This window comes from Euprymna scolopes, chromosome 42, assembly GCF_053919585.1.
Source record: "Euprymna scolopes isolate OS-2025 chromosome 42, ASM5391958v1, whole genome shotgun sequence".
Classification (NCBI taxonomy): domain Eukaryota; kingdom Metazoa; phylum Mollusca; class Cephalopoda; order Sepiida; family Sepiolidae; genus Euprymna; species Euprymna scolopes.
Genome location: NC_136523.1, coordinates 64,255,038 through 64,277,658, shown reverse-complemented (window position 1 = coordinate 64,277,658; position 22,621 = coordinate 64,255,038). Strand labels below are relative to the sequence as shown.

The window sequence follows — 22,621 nt, the reverse complement described above, 5'->3', positions numbered from 1 at the left end:
GCTGCCTGAAATCAAAGCTCCTTCATTTATGCTTTCAAAAGGATTGTTGGAGTTGTACGTTTTCAGGTGCTTTTCTTTTTGATAATAACTGCGCCACTTTTAATATTGGTTAAATGAAGTGATGATAAACGTGATATTTGGACTCTGGACTAAACATAAGCATCATTGTAAATGAAGATAGTACGAGAGTATATTGGCCAAAACAGGAATATGAACATTGATCATCAGAAGGGTAAAAGTCCTTCCAAATTTCCAATAAAAAACAAAACCAGTTTAAGATCTTCTCCATTTTAGCTCCTACATCTCATAGCACTTGGAATGGTTTAAGTTGCATGCTGTTATAAAGTCATTTAACTGACTTGCGTGAAGAGATTCAGGTCCTTGCACGGAAAAAGGACTTGCTCTCAAGTCCTAGCAAACAAGATCTGTTGATTCTTACAAAATTTTTTTTATTTCAGTTTCTAACATGACTGTCAGTCTTAAATTTTTCTTTTATAAACTTTTAAAGTTATTTAAATCTTAATCATTAAAAAAAATTCTAATCACTTTTCATCCAAAAGTGAAGGTGAACTGGTTTTAATGGAAATTTTTTTGAAGATGAATATTACGGTTTCATGAAATGTAAAACTTCAATATTTCATCTGATGGATCCCAAAACGTTTGTTTTAATCTGCATTTCACTGAACAAGTTGTAAATTGGTTTTATTTTGAAATTAAATAATCCTAAGGTTTTCATTTATTCAGTTGAATGAATAAACATTTAAATGGTATTTAAGAAAAATGTTCTCGTGCAAATATGTCAATGTTCTAAGTTGTTTAATATTTTATTGATGAGAAAAATTTCAGTTATAACAAAGAATTTAGCATGAACAAAAATATTGAAAAATTAAAAATTGGCAACTTTTGATTCTCTTATTTCTTTGGGAGCATCTAGTGATTAACACTCATCACATTATAACTGCTTCATAAATAAAACGATTTGCTGGCAACTTGTTAAATATTGGCAATAACAAAATGCACACGCATCCTGCTGAACTCTTATTTCTACCGTAGACGTAGATTGTTCTCATTCAGTCGGTTATGATCGAGTAACTCTTTACTCGCAGCTATATTCTTAGTATTGCCCTGAACAGTTAAGTTTTCTGGAAGTTGATGGTCAAAGTAATTCTAAGAATAGAATCCAGAATTAACTATTTTACCCAATAATACCCTCTAAGCACTGTTTTTATATTGGAATTGTTTTTTCGTGGTCATGTTAAGTTACTGTCAGCTCTTAAATCTGCCAAAGCTCTCTTGACCTGATCCAAGCCATGATCTTCCTTCGACTGTGTCCAGCTTGCAACTGTAAACTGTCACAGCCCAAATTGTCATAAAATCCATTGCCATAAAACTCCTAAACCTTGTAAAGCTGTCATAAAATTCAAGGTCACTCCTAAAAACTGCACACACAGGCTAACTTTAAAATATCCTGACCTAAACAATATTTCAGTTGCATTGTTTCCTATAGCTTTATTCCTGATAAACTTATTTCCGCTGGTCTTGTCATACTTCCACTTCCCACTTGGGAGGTGAGTGCGATAGTTTTATATATATCTACTTTTTTAAGGTTTATTTTGATGGGCTCAATTTCCGTTATTTTGATGGGCTCAATTTCCGACTGCTTTTATCATTTCCCAACATCTGTATCCTCTGCGGTTCATGTCTTCATGTCTCTTTGAAAACCTGATTACATGTCTCAAGCTTCTGACCAAGTGAGTGAGTTTGAAGGATGCAATGATCTTTTACTTTTTCTGGGCAAAAGTAATTTTGCTTTCTCAGCAAATCATAACCCTAACTTGGTTGAGCCTTTTATGGCTAAAATGCCCTCACTGGTCCATTGGATGCTATTGATGTGTACCCACATAACTTACTCTATAACTTTTTTTTTTTTTTTTTTTTTTTTTTTAATTGTAATAACCATGGCCTTGCTCCAACCATTTACTGCTGTAGGATTTAGTTTTGGGTCCGGTTCTTGCAGCCAGTTTACACCATTTGCTATTTTTTTTTTTTTTATGACCTCAGTTGCTTATAAAGCCTTTCCCTTTGTATTGCTAAAGACAAGGCCTTGGATAAAGTTGCAGGATTTAATTTGGTCACATCCTCATTTATTGCATCAATAAAGAATTCAAATAATTTCACAACTTGAGTCCCTATATGCTAACCTAGCAAGTTAGTTCATTTAGTTGGTTAAATTTGCAAGTATCTAACTTCAATCCGGCTTTATTTTAATTTCTGGGAAAGCAAGCAACTTGTCTGCAAAAAATCTCACCAACTGTTGCCTCTCCTTTGTGGCGACAAATTAGAAAAAAAACTTTCAGTAAAAAGAAACAAATATATAACCAAAAGAAGAAAAAAGCTAGATATTAGCTAACAGGTTTAAAACCTGACTTTCTAACCTTTCTATAAAACTACAAAGGCTCTATGGTCATAAAACTGGTGCTCTACATTTAATCCCAAACAAATGCTTGATGGCAACTTTTTTCTTTTAGTATATATAATGTAAGTGTTGAATTTGATAATGAACACCTAATTGACGAATTCTTGTTGATATATGCTTCTCTTTTGGAAGAAGGATGATTTCATAACAGAACACAGCTCCCTGAATTGAGCATTGAAAGATAGTGCAATTACTAGTATAGTTTTGGTTGCAGATAGAGCCAAAATCTATTGGTAGTAAGCACTTTGTAAATATAAAATTAAAATATATAAGAAACTATCTCCCCCCCCCCTCCCAAAAAAAAATAAGGTTTAAAAGGAAACAAATCCACAAAAATAATTTAATAATTTTATTCCATTTAACAAAAACATTTCTGAATAAATTTGAGCAAGTTCTGAGTTGAAACAAAAACTTGTAAATAAAATTCATTTGTAATGGCCTAAAATAAACTTCTGGCAATTTTATTATAAAGGTGCAGGTTATAAATAAATTAGAACGGAAAAAAATTTCGGAAATATCAACTCTCCATGGAAATTTTTAAAGATGCCCTTCCCACTAAATTTTTTTTTTTTTTTCTAATAAAAAAAAAAAAAAAAAGGCCGTGATTGTATCAAAAGGAACTTTCATTAAAGTGAACAACAAAATGCAGGTTTTCTGACCATTGTAAGAAAAAGGAATGAATCACAAAATGGGTATTTTGCAAAATGAAAATTATTGCTTCTCAATTTTGTTGGCGGGAAGTAATGAAATTAGCATGTACAGTTTGTCCGTTTTCTACTTTTAATGATTAGACAAATATAAATACATTTTCCATTAAAAACTGCTCCCTCAATATGGAATCCTGGCTTTTTTTTTTTTTTTTTTTTTATTGCATTAAGCCACTATCAGTTTTAAATAAACTCCTTTTTCAGTCAGGTATCTTAAAAAAAAAAAAAAAAATTCCATCTCTAAAAGCATAAGTATCTGTTCTTCATGTCTTCAGTCAGTAATGGAAAAATCCTTCTAGACTGGCAATTTTAATTTTTATCTCAATCCAATAGCCTTTTAAGCTGAATTTTCCCTACATTAAAAACTGATCTTATTGGGAAGCAATTTTCTGTTAAAAATAATTCTTTTCTGTCTGGTCATTCAATGAAAATAAATTAGTTTGGAGTGAAGACAAGAAAAAAAAACATTCAAAACAATTTGTCGGTAGTATGAGCTGAAAACCAGTTGTGGACTTTTCAAGCTTGGGCTTCATGCAAATTTAAATGAATCAAATTTTTTTCTTCAACGGTTTTTATAGAGTGCATCCCCCCCCCCCCCTGAAGTTGGAGTTTCAGAACATCAATTTAGATTTTGATAGAAACAAAATTTGAATGGTTCCCTCTTTATTTCGGAAACTCAGACTTATAATTACAGATGGACATATACATTCTGCTCTACTTGGGTTAAGTTTTCTGGTGAGTGAAATTACAAACTGTTACTAGCATTTCAGGCAAAAAAAAAATGTATAAACAAATGGAGAGTTTGGCATTTGAACATTGTTTATCATTGATTTTTGCTTAACCTCAGCAGCAGCCAGATGATTGCTGTCTAGATGGTCAAGTTTTGATCCCAGTTTCAAGCATTTTTTTTTTTTTTTTTTTTTTTTTGTCTAACTGTACTGAAAAGCTGTGAAATAGTCTGTTTGGATGGCATTTATAAATTATATTGTATTATCAAAATTGATATGTTAAGTTATAACTGTTTCAAAGAATTCAAATACACCATTGAAATTTTCCCCTCGATTCCACATGGGGGTCACTAGGGGCAATTATTATTCAGCTTTTTCTTTTTTTTCCCCCCAAGGCAAAAACTGTAAATATGACTATTTCTGACCAGCAACATATCCACATCAGCGACATGAGGATTATTGCTATTAACCTATAATTCTCTAACTCTACACAAATCTAAATAAGCAATGACAATCTGGCTACAATTGTTGACTATTAATTGTACTTCTAAATAAGTGATGAGTTAAACACTTTTTTCTTTTTTTTTTTTTTTTTTACACAGTGATCACCACTTATCCCTGAGTGGCTTCCGGGCCTTGATAAGGGTTATTGCAAGTACATTGTTAGTGTGGAGATTTGATGAAGTGTTTACTTAAGGGGGCGGTTCATTAGGAATTTGTTAACATTGGACTTGAAGACATCCAAGTTGTAGTCCGGAGGGAAGCAGGCAGACGGAACAGAGTTCCACAGGCGTGCAATTCTAAGAAAGAAGCTTTGTTCATAGAATCCGCGTTTTGATTTAGGCAGAGATATAGAGTGGGGGAAATTTTTCACAGTGGATTCAGCTAGATGGGTGTTTTTCGTGAAAGATTGGCGAGGGGGGACCAGAGACTGGAGTTCAGACGAGCATCTGCCATGGAAATAACGATAAAACAAGGACAGGCTCGCAACGTCTCTTGTGGGAGAGAGGTTGCAGGGTAGAGAAAAGGGCAACCCCCCACTAAACCACGAAGTCTATTTTGTACTCTGTCAAGGCAGGATAGGCTGTTTTTAGCAGCTCCTGCCCAGATATGGCAACAGTATTCCATCCTTGGATGTACTTGGCTTTTATATAGATAGAGAATTGCATCAGTAGTGAGATATCTCCTGGAGCGGTAGAAGGATCCCACCATCTTTCCAGCGACCTTGGCAACAGACTTAATGTACGTGTTCCATTTCAGATCAGGAGTAAAGGTCAAACCCAGAAGCTTGTCAAAACACTGAGCCTCACCCAGACGAGAGCCATCCATCACAATTGATGCCAGCTGGGGATCAGAGCGTTGATGATGTAAGGATAGGAGTTTGGTTTTGGATGCATTAAAGGAAACCAGCCACATCTTCCCCCACTGAACCACGCGCTCGAGATCAGAGGAGAGAGAATCAGAGAGAACTTTGTCATTTACAGCCTTTGATGTGTTGCCGTAGACGGTCGTGTCATCAGCATAGATGTCAACGAATGATTTAAGTATGTGTTTAGGGAGGTCATTGATGTAGATCAGGAAGAGAGTTGGGCCCAGGATTGACCCCTGAGGGACTCCAGCATTTATATTGCAGGCCTCCGATCTTTGTCCATCTACCACTACTCTTATGAGCCTATCGGAGAGAAATGATTTAATGATTGAGAAAACATTTCCAGTTATGCCGTAGCTGGAAATCTTGTGAAGTAGACGCTTATGTCATACCTTGTCGAAGGCCTTTGATATGTCAAGAGCAATTGCCCTAGAAAGGAAGCCTTTGTCAAGAGATTCACTAATCCTGTGGGATATAACCGTCAGCACATCTGCGGTAGATCTTGCAGAGCGGAAACCATATTGTGTGTCACTAAGAAGGTTATTCCTGCTGAGGTGGTTGACTATTTCTCTATTTAATATGGATTCCAGCAACTTACTCATAACACACAGGAGAGTTATTGGTCTGTACTGAGAGGGAGATGACTTATCACCTGAATTTTTAAATACAGGGCAAACTGATATATATTGACCGTTAAATTTACACAAATAAACTGTTGGTGTAGTATTAGACTGGGCTAGAGTTAAGGAGAGCTGGAGAAACATACATTTGGATAATTTTTAGCTTGGATGTTATTCTTACATTTCAGATGCATTGTTTTTCAAACTTTGGAGTCTTTATACAAATTATCAGTCTTCATGCAAAAACATTTCAAAACATTAGCGCCTTTTTAGCTAGTTTCATGTTTGTAGGAATTTTATGGAATTAAGTTTGCATATCAAAATTTTTCTATTTTCAGTTTTTTTTTTCCTCAAAATTCAAAGTCAACTTTAATAGTTACCAAGTCTAAATGAAGCTTTGCAAAATAAATAAATGGAATGGATTAAGTGAAATGGCATTAAAATATCACAGATGTTTGTAGCAACATTTTGGATAATGGTTATATTCAATTCAGAAATTATTTAAGAAAATTTAAGTTGGGAATTAAGTTCAAACACTTTTTTTTTTTTTTTTTTTAAATTTGTGATGGGTATTAAAAAAAAAAAAAAAAAATTCAATTTTCTTAAATTGTACAATATTGAAAGTTAACTTATCACATTTTGTAAATAAAAGTGAAATGTGCTAGTTTTATCTTTTCTCTCATCTTATTTGAAGACTGACAATTGTTTTAGAAATAAGAACACCGGGAGGAGGAACGAGACTTTCCTGTTCTCATCTTTCAGTGGATTTTAGTCAAACATCTTCAAACCTAAATTCCTGTAAAGAAAAAAAAAAAAAAAAAAAAAAAAAAAAAAAAAAATTAAATGTCTACAGTTTTTTTTTTTTTTTTTTTCCATTTCATACAATCCAAAATCAAAACTGGATAGAAAAACTAAAAATGAAAATTTAGTATTTGAGGCAAAATTGATTTCAAAGCCTTTCTCATCAAATCTTCATCTATTCAGTAGATATATATATATATATATATATATATATATATATATATATCCTTAGTACTAACTCAATCCTAACTACCCATGCAGAAATACTTGGTTTAGAACCCAGGCACAGGGCTACCCCTCTCGATGCTGATAGACCCGTAGATCTCAGATCATCCATCTTGGAGAAGGAAAACTGATTAAACCTGTGCTACTGACCATATACAGTTTTGGCTTCAATTCACAAACTCCCTAGAACTGGTGACAAACACATTACTGGTTTGCAAACCTAAACTGCTTAAAGGAGGAGATAAGCTCTGCCTATCGCCTGGCTTTCATGCTCCTCCTTTGCCTATTAGCCAGGGTAGAGGTGCGATTACAGAACTCAGCAGAGATATTAAATGTTTGGATTTATTTCCAGAATAATTCAATGAATGCTGTCCCCAGCTTCTGCCTCATTCCCTTCCCCTAAAACTGGGCATCTTGGGGGTGCTTCTATGTCACATATCCACACAATTAGACTCTGACAGCATGCTCTCTAATTACAAGTTACAAACACATCTGGTAGCATCATACACCTTTTCTATATTTCCGTAACAAACAATCAAGTTCCAACCTGTCTCTTAGACGGACAAGATCAGCAAGCCTCACTTCTAGATCTATTTCTGACCAAAGTTTGTGAGGATTTTGTAACATACCTATAGCCCACTCAGCAATGCTGATCATGTCGCAATACTAGTAGACATCATCCTAAATTCTCAATCCAAAGTTGGAGAGTCATTACTCAAAATAAGAATGCACTTCAGGAAGCCATCAGGGATCACAGAGATATCTTTTCTCTTTCTGTGGAACAGTATGCAAATGAGGCTACTGAATGGTTCAATGTAGCAACTGAACCACATATTCCCACACCAAAATTCTATAGCGAACCACACTTTCCAATGGTTCACTTCTACTTGTGCAGTTGCCATTACTCAAAGGCAGCATGCATTCCAACATAAGTCCAGTAAAAATAGGCAAAAGTATATAGAATCCAGAAATAATTGTAAGAGTGAAATAGCTGCAACTAAGAAAAGGCATACCGAAGTCACCAAAAAAACACTTTCTTTAAACTACTCCATTCTAATTGGTTATCAAAATCAGACTTCAATAAACAGAAACAACTACTCTGGGAGCCAAGCATAAGCGACAACCCAAGCACAGTTAGTAGTCAGACTCAGCCTACCACATGAACCTTTGTCAGTCACAATGCAATGTTATCAACTGCGACTAAACTCATTCTAGGCTACAGGCATCAAGAAAACTTTCACAATCTACCCAAAAATACAAAAAAAGTTGCCTGCAACAAATACCAGCAGCAATTTCTAATTCACAATTACTAAACAAGATATAAACAAAACAATACTTCTCTTTTTTCACCATCAATGCTTGGATCCTCACTTTGCCCTAATTTGAAGTGGATAGTGCTCCCCCTTAAGAAGGCTCCCTGTTTTGATAAAGTTCAAGGACCGACTTTGACTCCATACTCTACACCTGAAGTGGAAATCATCCGCTAGCCAGATAAATAAGGCAAAGCACTGTTGCCACATCTGAAAAGGTGCTGCTCAGAACACTGTTCTGCCTTGCTAAAGTACAAGATCAACTTCAGAATCTAGTCAAGGATGTGCTCTTCTCGTCCCTACACTACTATTGATCAAGAGAAGAGTCTATTGGGTATATGATGGTATGATCATGTTGAAAACATGGAGTGTTTTGGGGGTTACTAGATGTAGAACCATTGAATTAGAAGGGTTAGTTCACAGGGAAAAAAATAACGATAAGGATGGTAGGAGAATAAATTAAAACCTGGCCTAAGATAAGTTAGTTTAGAAGTCACTAAAACTATGGATCTTGTTATCTTTTATGTTTTTCTCTGAATACTGGATGCTGTCCCAAAAATATGTCCTTCCCTAAAACAAGTTGAAGCCATAAAAAAAAAAAAAAAAAATACTTTAGGACATTATTATTTTTCTTTGTCAAAATTATTATCATTTCCAATGAAGGTCACTTTGACATGAAAACATTACCAATACAAAAACGAAGAAAAGCAACAAAAAAAAAAAAGAGAAAAGACTTGGTGGATAGAAACAAACGAATAGTTTTAAGAAAAGAAACTTAGAGCCCCCCCCTCCCAAAAAAATTTAAATGTCTGCTACAAAGAAATGTTCTTTGTGTGTAACAAGTATGAAAGGTAGAAAGAGGAGCTGATTAGGTTGTTTTTTACGACTTACTGCTGTTTTTTGTGACACAAGATTTCGACCAACGTAAGCTATTTTTTAGGACGTCATAATACTCTTAGCAAAGTTGAAAAGTGTTTCTTCCCTTTGTTTGCAATTTAAGTTTACATTTTGTAATGTCGCCTTTTTTAAATAAAAGTCCTCTCGAGTCGATTAGTAGAAATCTGCAGACAAAGTTAACTTATTATCAGAAATGTTCCAAGAGTGTTCTTTTAGCAAAGAATTTATTTTCTCATTTTTCTAAAGGAATAACCTGTAAAAAAAACCCAAAAAAAAACAGTTCTTCATATAATAACGTTCTTTGAAGAGGCAAGAAGTCTGGTGAAAAAAACAACCTTCCTTGTTTCTTCTTGGAGTTCAGTCAGAGTAGAAATATTCTTCATATGAGGATCAAACACATGACCTTCGGATCATGAGACTGAATAGGAATATTCTCTTATTTTGACTTCGAAAAATTGCAGCTTGTGCTCTATCCCAACCATCATCAATGAACTTGAGGTAATCTCGTCAGCATCAGACAAAGTCAGGCTCTTTGCCAAGAACTTTGCAACTAATTATACTCTATGCGACCAAGGCCGTCAACCCCCTGTATTTCCTCTTTTATCAGAAAACACGCTATGCAACACACAAATATCTGTGCGTCATGTTGCTAAGCTAATCAAAAACCTTGATTACAGTAAAACAACTGGCCCTGATGGCTTTCCAATTATAGTGCTGAAAAAGCTTCAACCAGAACTAGTTCTCATACTTATAAAGCTGTTTAAGCGTTGTCTTAAAGAAAATTGCTTCCCAATACCCTTGAAAACCTGATCATTACGTCCTGTATTTAAGAATTCAGGTGATCGGTCATCTTCCTTTCAGTACAGACCAATAAGTCTCCTGTGCGTTATTGAATCTGTTAAATGGAGAAGTAGTTAACCACTTCAGCAAAACTAACCTTCTTAGCGACATGCAATATGCTTTCCGTTCTGCTAGATCAACAGCAGATGTGTTTACGGTTATTCTCATAGGATTAGTGAATCTCTCAATGGAAGCTTCCTTTCTAGGGCAATTGCTCTTGACATATCAAAGACCTTTGATAGGGTATGGCATGAAGGGCTATTTCACAAGATCTCCAGCTAAGGTATAGCTGGAAATGTTTTCTCTATTAGTAAACCATTTCTCTCTGATAGGTTCATAAGAGTAGTGGTTGATGGGAAGAAATCTGAAGCTCACAGTATTAATGCTGGCGTCCCTCAGCAGCCCATCTTGGGCCCAACTCTCTTCCTGATCTATATCAATGATCTTCCAAATTACATCCTTAGATCATTCGTAGACATTTATACTGATGACATTACCATCTATGGCAACACATCAAAGGCTGTAAATGACCAAGTTCTCTCTGATTCTCTCCCATCTGATCTAGAGCAATCTTGATTGGTTGTCTATATATTCAGAAAGATTTGCCTCCTAAAGCTGGGTGCTCATTTATATATTATTATATAAATACATATTTATATAATAATATACAAGTACATACACACTGTCCTCAGTCAGCTAGTAAGATCTTCAGCTTACCACAAGAATCTATATCATCAACAGTGTTACTACCTTTCATACATTCTTGGTACACAATTGAATTCTGCTTTAGCTTCTGGTTTCTAGCATCTTGGAAAAACAACACATCACAGTTATTAACTTACTCTACATATAGTGAAAGCTTGTCAATTTCACAAACTCACTTAGAAGTCTATGTTTGTACAGATATAGCAACACTTTCTCCTGCCTCGACCGCTTCAGCTCTACTTCACAAAACACTTTGTTTAAACCTTTGAACATTTAATCATTTCTTAACTATTTACTTTTGTTCAAAAGATGTAAATAAATTGATATATATTATTCAAACACGGCCATGTTTGAATATATAGTTAAGTGTTAGTTTTACTCATTTAGAGCTTTAAAGCTCCACTGCTCACTCATTTTGCGATCAAATTTCAAACAATTTTTACAGTTCATAGGTCACCCTTTTCAACTATATTTTGAAATAAAAATTTTCAATTTTCGTTCATTAAAACAAAAGTTATATAAAATTACTGGTGTTCAAAAGTCCTCAGAATTAGTAAGGAATGTGAGAGATAATTTTTTCTGATTGCCTGTTGGTTACCATAGCAACTTTTTTGTCGTCAACACCTTCATAAATCATAGTGGGAATGTCGCTCACATGCCATCTTATTTGGGTTATATAGAGAGAGTTAAGAAAGGTGATGCTCTTTGTCATACTAGGGCTGATAATATTTTGCTTATGACATTGCCTGTTAATTCTGTCTCTCTTTTTTTTGTCCCATCTTTCTGTTTATTTATGTACGACGCAATCACGTTCACACACCGGTTCTCATCAGATCACCAAAGTTAAGCGACGTTGAGCCTGGCCAGTACCAGATGGGTGACCATTTGGGAAGGCTAGGTGCTGTATGTACCTTCTGGGAAGGTTGGGCATAAGGCCAACACCCTCACCCCGAAAAAAGAACTCCTTGCTACAAAAGCATCTACAATGTTGTAGATGGCTTATGCCCCTCCAGGGGCTCAAGGCTATGGATGGATGGATTCTGTTTATTTACTTAAGTTTTTTATTTGATTTTTTTTATTTAGTCAATTTAAAAGCAATAGACTAATGGTATAAATAAAAGAAAGGGGAGGGAAAGAGAATAGAGTTGGGGTAAAAAGGAAAGAGGAGTAAAATAAATACTGATCCAATGGGTCACGGGTTGTCTAATATAATACTGTTTGTTTGAAAGTAGCAACATCCATAACTTCTGGCTGCTGTTGATCTATATATAATACAGTCTGGACATGTATGTTTGTTTGAAAGCAGCAATAATAGTCATAACTAATAATTTCCAACTATTTAATAACATATAAAAAAAATGCCCGATGGGTCATGGGTTTTCTAATCCAAAAAAATGATGAATCAATGAGTAAAAATTGAAATCAGATAATTCTCTGATTTGGGTTAATTTTGCAAACATTTGATCAATTTTGTCATTTTTAATTAAAAAGTACATGCCTTTTGTTTCATTTGGAATTAACTATTTTTATAATGGATTATATTTAATGGGATTATCTTCAAATACTCACTTTCTGAAAATTTTTATAATGGATTATATTTAATGGGATTATCTTCAAATACTCACTTTCTGAAAATTTTTATAATGGATTATATTTAATGGGATTATCTTCAAATACTCACTTTCTGAAAATTTTTATAATGGATTATATTTAATGGGATTATCTTCAAATACTCACTTTCTGAAAATTTTTATAATGGATTATATTTAATGGGATTATCTTCAAATACTCACTTTCTGAAAATTTTTATAATGGATTATATTTAATGGGATTATCTTCAAATACTCACTTTCTGAAAATTTTTATAATGGATTATATTTAATGGGATTATCTTCAAATACTCACTTTCTGAAAATTTTTATAATGGATTATATTTAATGGGATTATCTTCAAATACTCACTTTCTGAAAATTTTTATAATGGATTATATTTAATGGGATTATCTTCAAATACTCACTTTCTGAAAATTTTTATAATGGATTATATTTAATGGGATTATCTTCAAATACTCACTTTCTGAAAATTTTTATAATGGATTATATTTAATGGGATTATCTTCAAATACTCACTTTCTGAAAATTTTTATAATGGATTATATTTAATGGGATTATCTTCAAATACTCACTTTCTGAAAATTTTTATAATGGATTATATTTAATGGGATTATCTTCAAATACTCACTTTCTGAAAATTTTTATAATGGATTATATTTAATGGGATTATCTTCAAATACTCACTTTCTGAAAATTTTTATAATGGATTATATTTAATGGGATTATCTTCAAATACTCACTTTCTGATGTACATTATTTCGATATAACTGAAGCCAAGAGCAAATGTGATTAGAATTCCGGCTTGACTCGCATAACTGAAAAAGAAAAGAGGAGTTAGGAATTTACACGATGAAATTAATAATTTATAAGGATTTCTAAAAATATCTATAAGGTGATAAAAACATTTTTTTACTACTTTTGTTAACTTGTTAAAGATTTATTGCTACTGAAGCATAAGGAACTATCATGATAGAGGCTAGGTTTACAGAAGGGGTAACCTGAGTGAAGAGTTTGGTAGCGAGATATTTGTACGATTGTCTCTTAGACGAGCTGAGTACCTGACATGAGATTACGAAAAGGATTGCACAGTGTTCATTTCCTTTTTCTTTCCCAGGAAACACCATCACCAACAACTTATCACATTGATCAGACCAACCCCCAGACTTCTCTCTTGAGATGCAAAAGGATCCTCTGCCATCAACTGTAGAATGAATTTTAAGAAGACCCAAGAATCCAACAAGGTCACAGCTGCACACACACACACACACACACACTTTCTAATGCAAACATTCTCATAACATGAACTCTTAAATGTTCTTTGCATACAATATATTTATCTTACTCATGGATATATTCATTTACTAACTCTTCTTTCATTCTTTTTTACTCACAGCACAACAAAGATGATTCAAAGTTTGGAATTTTATAGACGAATTTCATCTCTTATTTCTGGAGAAGCTTTAAGGGAGCCCATGAAAAAGATTTATCTATTTTTTTTTCTTTACCAGTAGATGTGCATTTATTGAAATTTTCAATATTCATTATTTTGTTATGAATATATTTTTGAGATAATTTCAGTTGCCGATTTTTCCTTTCCAAAAAAATAAATTCATTCCTACAACAGTTGCTTCCTAGTAGCGGTTAACCAAAAATGCCTGTTGTCTTCATTTCCTTTCTTTTCCCCCCTCTTCCACTTATCACACAGTTTTTATCCATTTTTCCCCCCACCACATGACCTGTAAACATGTGACTCGGTTTTGGTATAAAAGCCGAGTCAATCTTCATGGCATCTCTTTTTCAGATCCCACCTGGGGGAGGGAGTCATAAGGCCAGATCCTGAGAGACTTTGTCCTTTACAGGAGCTTCCAGCACCATCAAATGCTGGATCTTTAAAAAGGACACTAGGAATGTTTGCCTATTATGCTAAATGGATTCAAAACTTCTCGCAGAAAATACAACCGTTGGTGAAAGTAAGAAGGTTTCCACTTGATGAAAAGGCACTACAAGCATTTAATGAGTTCAAAGGTGAACTAGAGGCGGCCACTCTTCACTCTGTGGATGAAAACCTGCCCTTTGAGGGTGAGTGTGATGCATCTGATGTTGCTGTTTCTGCAGTACTCAACCAGGGAGGCAGACCTGTTGCTTTTATGTCCAGGACACTACAAGGGAATGAGCTGCATTACCACATAGTCGAAAAGGAGGCTACTGCTATTATTGAAGCAGTAAGGAAATGGAGCCACTTCTTAGCACGTTGTCACTTCAACCTTGTGACTGATCAACATTCTGTGGCATTCATGTTTGACTGTAGAAAACGTACCAAGATCAAGAATAGCAGGATCCAAGAATGGAGACTGGAGCTTGCAGCCTTCAGTTGTACTATAAGATATCGACCAGGGAAGGAAAATGTGGTGCCAGATACTCTCACTCGAGCATTTTGTTGTTCAGCTTTTACATCATCAACCCTCACAGATCTTCATAATGGACTTTGTCATACAGGGGTAACCAGACTGCTGCATTTTGTAAGAACAAAAAATCTCCCCTTTTTCACAGAGGAAGTGAAGAGAACTTGTGCTTCCTGCAGGATCTGTGCAGACTTAAAACCTCGGTTTTACAATCCTGCAGAAGGGAGGCTAATAAAAGCAACACAACCGATGGAGCGGCTCAACATTGACTTTAAGGGACCCTTACCTACTGCTTCACGTAACCCTTATATGCTGACAGTGGTTGATGAGTATTCACGCTTCCCCTTCGCATTCCCTTGTCCTAATATGAACACTTCGACAGTGATAAAATGTCTAGAGCAGATCTTTACTCTTTGTGGAATGCCACACTACATTCATTCTGACCAAGGGACTTCCTTCATGTCTAAGGACCTAAAAGACTACCTTTCACAAAAGGGAGTTGCAACCAGTCGCACGACCCCATACAACCCTACAGGCAACTCTCAAGTGGAACGATATAATGGCATAGTTTGGAAATCTGTCAAATTAGCTCTCAAGTCCCGTAACTTACCTGATATTCACTGGGACCTGGTTCTTCCAGATGTGCTGCACTCCTTAAGATCACTCTTCTGTACCTCTACCAACACCACGCCACATGAAAGGTTCTTTACATTTCAACGATGTTCGATTCATGGAAACTCTCTGCCCTCTTGGTTAATGACACCTGGTACTGTGTTGCTGCGACGGTTTGTAAGAAGCAGCAAAAATGACCCTCTTGTGGATCAGGTTGAACTTCTTGACTGCAATCCCACTTATGCCACCATCAGGTACTCTGACGGGCGAGAGTCTACGGTATCTGTCTGTGATCTAGCCCGGTGTCCTGACACCTCAACTATTCAAGGAACTTACCTTAAGGAACCTGGACAGACTCATCTAACACCTGTGGTACCTAACGTAGAGGATCAGACAGCCTCAGCGCAGGAGGAGACTGCTGCTGAGGAGGTACAACACTTGAACTGTGAAAATGACACTCCATGTGAAACAAGGAAATCTACTCGTATCTTAAAACCTCCTATACGCTATGGCTGGGACTAAATCAGGTGTATAGATGTCTTTGGCTGAGAGGAGGGGTGATGTGTACATGTGTTTGTGTATATTATTAATTCTGTTCTAGTTTGTCTAAGGTCTGCTGTGTCAACGCATACCTACAGTGCTATCATTTTCTTTCTAGGAGGGAAGAATGTTATATTGGTTTTGTAAGTTAACTTTGTTGTTACTGTGACATTTTCATACTTCGCGAGCGTTTTCATATTTGTTTATGTTTTGGAGACTAATGGGAAACAAGCTCAGCATCGGTGCAGACATATGGGTGTCTCGCTTTCATTACTTTACCTCACTATTTATTTATTGTTGTATATGTACATTGTTCATATATCACTGTCTTTACAATATGTCTCAGGAGCGTTAGGTTCTTTTGTATTGCAGGCTGTACCTTGGGTTTAAGTTGAGTAAAGCTTGGTCTGCACAACCAAGTTTCCTTACCCTACAACACACTTCAAAGACTTTCTGGGACTTCCATGAACAAAGTTTCTTTCCAAAATCTTCCGATCTATGGAACAAAACTATGAAGCTACCTTTTGGTCAACTACAACATGATCATTTTCAAGTTTAATGTTAACAAATCTATATTAAACCACCCTCTTAAATAATCAAATTTTGCCTATTTAACCCATTGTTTTCAAGTTATCTCAGGGTGTTGTTCCTTGTGTAACTGACAGATTCAGTCACCCTTTAGTGGCTTTTGAGTCTGGATAAGTCAAGACTTATTAGTATAAAAAGAAAAAGAGACACGACTATCCATTTAGCTGACTACTTACAATATGTCAACTCGATGAGAATAATAAGATAAACTATAAGCAATTAGTTGAGGTTAAAAGGATTCAAATATTCAACCTTACAAATGGCTTATTAGTGCCACATTATGCCACACTTGCAAGTTATTTTTAATACATTTCAAGGCAGAAAGTTACTTACATTAAAGACGCTCCAAGATGTAAAAGGCTGTTTCCAAAATATAAGGTTGATTCTAAACCAATGGAACTTGTGCACGTTGGAAAACCTGAAGGAGTTTTTGGGACCGATTTTGGAACAGAATAAGCTGGAAATAAAGAAATAAGATGTTTAATGTTTATTGCAGATATTTACAGGTTATGCTTCCTATAAAGGGAGATAATTCTTTTGTAGAACATGATATTTACAAAACAAAAAGGCTAAATTTAAGTTGAAACACGCATCGAGACAGTCTTTCTTAACTTTAAAGTTTAGCTATCAAAGCCATTATTAGAATTTGAAAATTCACACAATAAATAATTTGCATATTGCAACAAAAACATTCGATATTTTAACTTTATTTCATTGAAACACTGTATATTTACAAATTTTACAGGAAACAAGTGAAGCATGCATAGTCTCTCCGTGAGTGCATAAAAAAATGACTAAGTTCAGCACCCCCCCCCCCATTTAGCCCAAAAGGTCTAAGGCCTTAACGTATTTAAATTAGAGTTCAGCACCATGCAAAACTGCTAAATAGACATACAGAAAATTTAACAAATATGGTAAAATAATCCCAAAAATGGAGTGTTTTGATTAGCCCTAAAAGAACCCCTGGGGCATGCCCAAGAGTTATTGTGAAGTATAAATTAACAAAATTATAGAGAAATCAGTTTGTTACAAATTTTTTAGAAAGTTTTATAAAAATCCAAGGCATCAATTTTTTTTTAATAAGCATAAAAGTGCCAATTTTAGCTATTTTAACCAGAAAGCCACCCCTAGGGGGGAGGCAACCAGAGTTTTTACAGAAAATCTGTTCTGTTACTTTTTTATTCATATCATGTTTAATGTTTGTGCCAAATTTCAAAAAATTCCAAGGCGTAGTAATTGAGAAAAGTGTAGACGGATGAATGGACGAGGGTGAATTTACAGGTCCATCCTCCTTTTGTTGGGGGACCAAATAAAGTATTTGCAAGAAGAAATTATATTTATTTGGTAAAGTTTAAAAGAGAAAGTATGCCCCTTACTCTTGATTGATTCTAAAGTCAGGCTCCAATGTTTAGATTGAAAAATAATCACTAGAACGATGAGGAATATGCTCAATTTTTGTTTGCTATAAATAATATTTAAGGTACAGTGATTTATAGTTTCAGGCCAGCATTAGATGGAGAAAACGCGAAAGTAGATATCACCAGCAGCATGTTCAGTTTAACGCCAGTAGCCAGACAGTCCTCTACTTCAGCCTACACAAACCTCATATGGGACCATTTTTTTTAAACATTTTGTTTTTCTAAATTATAGTTTAAAAGATATACTTAAAAATATAAAATAATAAATTATAAAATATAATAATAATATATATAATATAAATTATAACTATAAAATAATACCTAAAATCTCGGGTTTTACTAAAAATGTACGACCAAAATTATGTTCACTCAATGTACGACTGACTGCTCCTGCTGTTTATCATATAGAAATAATGTGTAAAATTGTTTGAATCGGCAGGAGCCAAATCGGACATTTTAGTTGTGTTGAATTTTAGTCATACATAAGGAACTTTAACTAAAAATGTACAACTATATAATGTACGATTATTTGCTCCTGCTGCTGATTTGCTATTAAAGCAACTTCAACATGAATAAACTACTGGGTTTGTTAGCACAAAATCTGTTGTGGTATTATTAAAATAAACAATAAAATGAATTTACTCATAAGTTTCAGTTGAGGTTATTTTTTGAAAAATATATTTTTAAATTCATATAAAAAGTATTTACAAAAAATAAGTTTTTTTTTTTTAAAATTCTCTTTTGAGGCATACATAAGTATTTATTTACATAATGAACTCAAAGACTGAAACAATTTTTTTTTTTCAATTCTGTGTACTGCTTTTTTTCCATTAAAAATCTTTGAAAAAAAATAAGCAAGTTTATTTTACTAATTATGCACAACTATAAATTAAACACAATGTTAAGAGTAAACTTAGCATCCTGAGTTATGCCCCTTTGGTTTGAGAACTCTTCCCTTAAGGAGTCATGTTTCTTTCTTTTCGGTGTTAACCATCTTAAAATAAAGATGTTGATAACCTATCTCCACACGTGGACCTTCCTTCTTTTACTGATTGCCACATGTCTCATTTAACAGGTTATGGCCCCAGCCGACTAATGTTTGATGGTAATGGAAATAATTATGAGATGTTCGAAATAAAATTCATGGGGCACCTTCATAGGCTAAAATTAAAAGCCGAGTTAAAAAAGGAAGATGATGAAATTGACTTGCAGAGAAACGAGGATATATTCGCAGAACTTATACAAGTTCTAGATGATAGAAGTTTGGCATTAATCATGCGAGACGTGAAAGATGATGGAAGGAAAGCTTTAAAAATTTTAAGAGAACATTATTTGTCCCAAGACAAACCAAAAATCATTGCCTTGTATACCGAACTGTCTACCCTCCAAAAACACGAGGATGAAGATGTTACCGGCTACGTCATACATGCTGAAAAAGCTATAGCTGCTTTACGAAATGGTGGAGAGACAATTTCAGACACGTTGGCAAAAGCTATGTAACTAAAGGGGTTGCCGTCTACCTTCAACACATTAAAAGCCATAGTTACCCAAAGAGATACACCACAAACTTTGATGGAATTCAAGGCATCACTACGATCATATGAGGAAAACACAACACCCAAAATGGAAGACGCCATCATGAAGACATCAAATAAAAAAGAACCTCCGACGTGTTTTCGGTGCAACAAATATGGCCACTTCGCAAAAAACTTTAACAAAAACAGGTGGTGTAAATTTTGCAAAGTAAGAACTTATGATACAAAATTCTGCAGAAAAAGACAAACTGAAGGAAACAGCCATTCATACTGCAAGGTAAGAATAAACCCTCATATTATTTCAGATAACTTTGAACTATTAGTCGATTGTGGGGCTACTGCTCATATTATTAATGATGAAAAAAAATTGTTACTTTTGAACGTGACTTTAACCCAGAAGAACATTATATTGAGCTTGCCGACGGATCAAAAAAAAAAAATAAATAATAATATAGCATTAAAGAAAGGAACGGCAAAAATAACATTACACGATATTTATAAAAAGAGACATAATATTTATTTAAAAAATGTTTTATTCGTACCAACATTTATACAAAACATTGTCAATACAAGCCGCTATAGGGAAAGGCTGCAGCATGGAATTTGCACAAAATCATGCTATGCTAACCACCAAAGACAGCGTTAAATTTAAAATAAAGAAAGGGGGGAAACTTTATTATTTAAATAAATGCATAACAAATAGTATTAATAACACGAGGTGCGACTTGACCACGTGGCACAAAATTTTCGGCCATTGTAATATTTCCGATATTTTGAAGATGCCAACTATTGTTGAGGGAATGACCATTATTGAGAAAAACAATATACCACCATGTGAAACTTGTACTCTTGGAAAAATGCAAAATTTGCGATCAAGAAAACCAGATGAAAGGGCAAGGTTTCCATTAGAACTAGTGCATTGTGACTTGGCTGGGGAAATAGAACCTGTTAGTATGAATTGTTACAAGTATGCTATAACATTTACTGATGACTATTCAGGCTATGTGATGGCATATTTCCTCAAGAACAAAAGCAACACAGTCAACGCTACAAAACAATTCTTAGCCAATAGTGCTCCTTATGGAAGGGTTAAGAGATTAAGAAGTGATAACGGTTCTGAATTCACATCAAGAGAATTCAAATCACTTCTTGTTCAACATAAAATCCGACACAAGACATCAGCCCCCTACTCACTGCACCAAAATGGAACCGCAGAACGAGGATGGAAAACGTTATTTGAAATGTGGAGATGCATGCTAATAGAGTCTTATGTAACTCATGAGCTGTGGCCATACGCTTTTCTGTGTGCTACTTATATTCGAAATAGGTGCTATAATCACCGAATAAAACTGACACCTTATGAGGCACTAAAGGGTAGAAAACCAAATGTTAAAAATATGAACATTTTTGGTACAACGTGTTACGCCTATGTGCAAAATAAAACAAAATTAGATCCTCGGGCAGAAAAAGGAATTTTTGTAGGATATGACAAATACAGTTCAGCCTATTTTGTATATTTCAATGATAAGAAATCTGTAAAAAAAAAAAAAAAAAAAAAAAAAAAAAAAAAAAAAAAATACAGTTAATGACTTTTACAAATGAATTTAGCGATGCAAGGGAGATCACTCAGGATAACACGGGCCAAAATAGATATAATTTTACGAATGAGTTTAGCGATGAAAGGGAGACCACTCAGGATATTGCAAACCAAAATAGATATATTAATCCAGCTTTGGTTCCTTCAATAAATCCTGACCATTTCAGTGAACACATGGTCGATGAGAGTAGAACAAACGAACTTCTTCCTGATCTACGAGGGAGATATAGATAATAGCAACAGTCAAGCTAGCGAACAGACAAGTAACAGAACAAATGACAGTTCTGAAAACAGAAATCCAAGCTACCCATTGAGACAGAGAAAATCACCCACTTATTTAAAAGATTACGTCACTAGCAATAAATTAAGTGATGAAGATGAAGAATGTATAAATTCTTGTGAAAATAAAACTATCCCTGGATCATATCATGAAGCCATAAATTCACCGGAGGCTGATAAATGGAAATTGGCAATGGAGAAGATGAATCCTTAAAGGAAAACAAGTTTCACTCTGACAACCCTCCCTGAAAACAAAAATTTAGTTGGGGGAAAATGGGTGTATAATATAAAAAAAAGATGACAAAAATGACAAAAAATTTCCTTAAATGAAGAAGAACCTGTTATTGCCTGGAAAAGTAAAAAGCAATCTACTGTAGCTCTATTTACATGTGCAGCTGAATATATGGCAATGACACCAGCCACACAGGAAAACGTTTCATTTTTGGACATTTTTGACCTCTTTTGAGCCTCTGGGGATGCAATGGGAATTTTTGCAAAAAGTTTTTTTTACTGTGCACATCTATTTAATGAAATACAATTGTGGCAAAATTTCAGGAAAAACTAATAGACGGTTATCTGGCAATCATCCGGAATAACGGACGCACGGATGCCACTGAAAACATAGGTCCCTCTCCGATAAATCGGAGAACCAAAATCAGAAGTTTTTTTTTTTTTAGTAAATATCTTTTTAGGTATGGACTTAAAAAGATATTTGCCAAAAATAACCTTTTGAAACTTCTGAGTAAATTCATTTTATTGCTTATTACAAGATTGTTTTATAATATTTTACGCTGACAGACCCAGTCAATTGTCTGTGTAAAGTTGCTTTAATCAGCAATAGCGGCAAGTAGTAGTACATAGATTGTACTTTGTTTTAGCAAAAACGCTAAAATCTCACAACATGTCATTATTAGTAGATTATACTTTCCAAAGACATTAAAATCAGAGGATAAAATAGTAATTGAAATGTTAAGTTTTCTAAAAAAAAATTTTAACTGGATGAACACTGTCATTGAACCAAATCCAATTACTACAACATAGATTTTATTTGAAACAAAGAAGTAGATAAAAATATTAATGATAAAAAGTTATTCTTATGATATCGATCTAATTAATGTTCTATTTAAAATATTAGCCACAAATTGTTTCAGTTTGAAAATATTAGCAAATCAAAAATATTATAAAATATTTTATTAAAGGATTAAAAATTAAAAAAAAAATTTTTTTCTTCTGAAACTGTCAATATAATACACCAGTTTAAAAAAAGACTCTTGCTTTTTAGGACATCCTTTTCTCTCTCCAAAAGGGGCTGACTCTCTTAGGGTCAATACCACCAGAAAATGAAGAGAAACAAAACAG

At 34.4% G+C, this 22,621-nt stretch overlaps 1 protein-coding gene and 1 pseudogene across 3 annotated transcripts in view; one reads left to right on the top strand and one right to left on the bottom strand.

The window, feature by feature from the left end:
• Window positions 1-6,420: 6,420 nt before the first annotated feature.
• LOC145267110 (uncharacterized) overlaps window positions 6,421-22,621 on the bottom strand; it is a 42,476-nt gene continuing 26,275 nt past the window's right edge. For all 3 annotated transcript variants that reach the window (XM_080123134.1, XM_080123132.1, XM_080123133.1), the window contains 3 exons: window positions 16,767-16,890; window positions 13,032-13,106; window positions 6,421-6,696 (listed from right to left, as the gene is read on the bottom strand). In XM_080123134.1, the coding sequence (XP_079979260.1) occupies window positions 6,669-6,696; window positions 13,032-13,106; window positions 16,767-16,890 (227 nt within the window). In that variant the 3' untranslated portion in view covers window positions 6,421-6,668. The remainder of the gene's footprint in view (window positions 6,697-13,031; window positions 13,107-16,766; window positions 16,891-22,621) is intronic.
• On the top strand, window positions 11,472-11,588 carry LOC145267243 (5S ribosomal RNA; annotated as a pseudogene).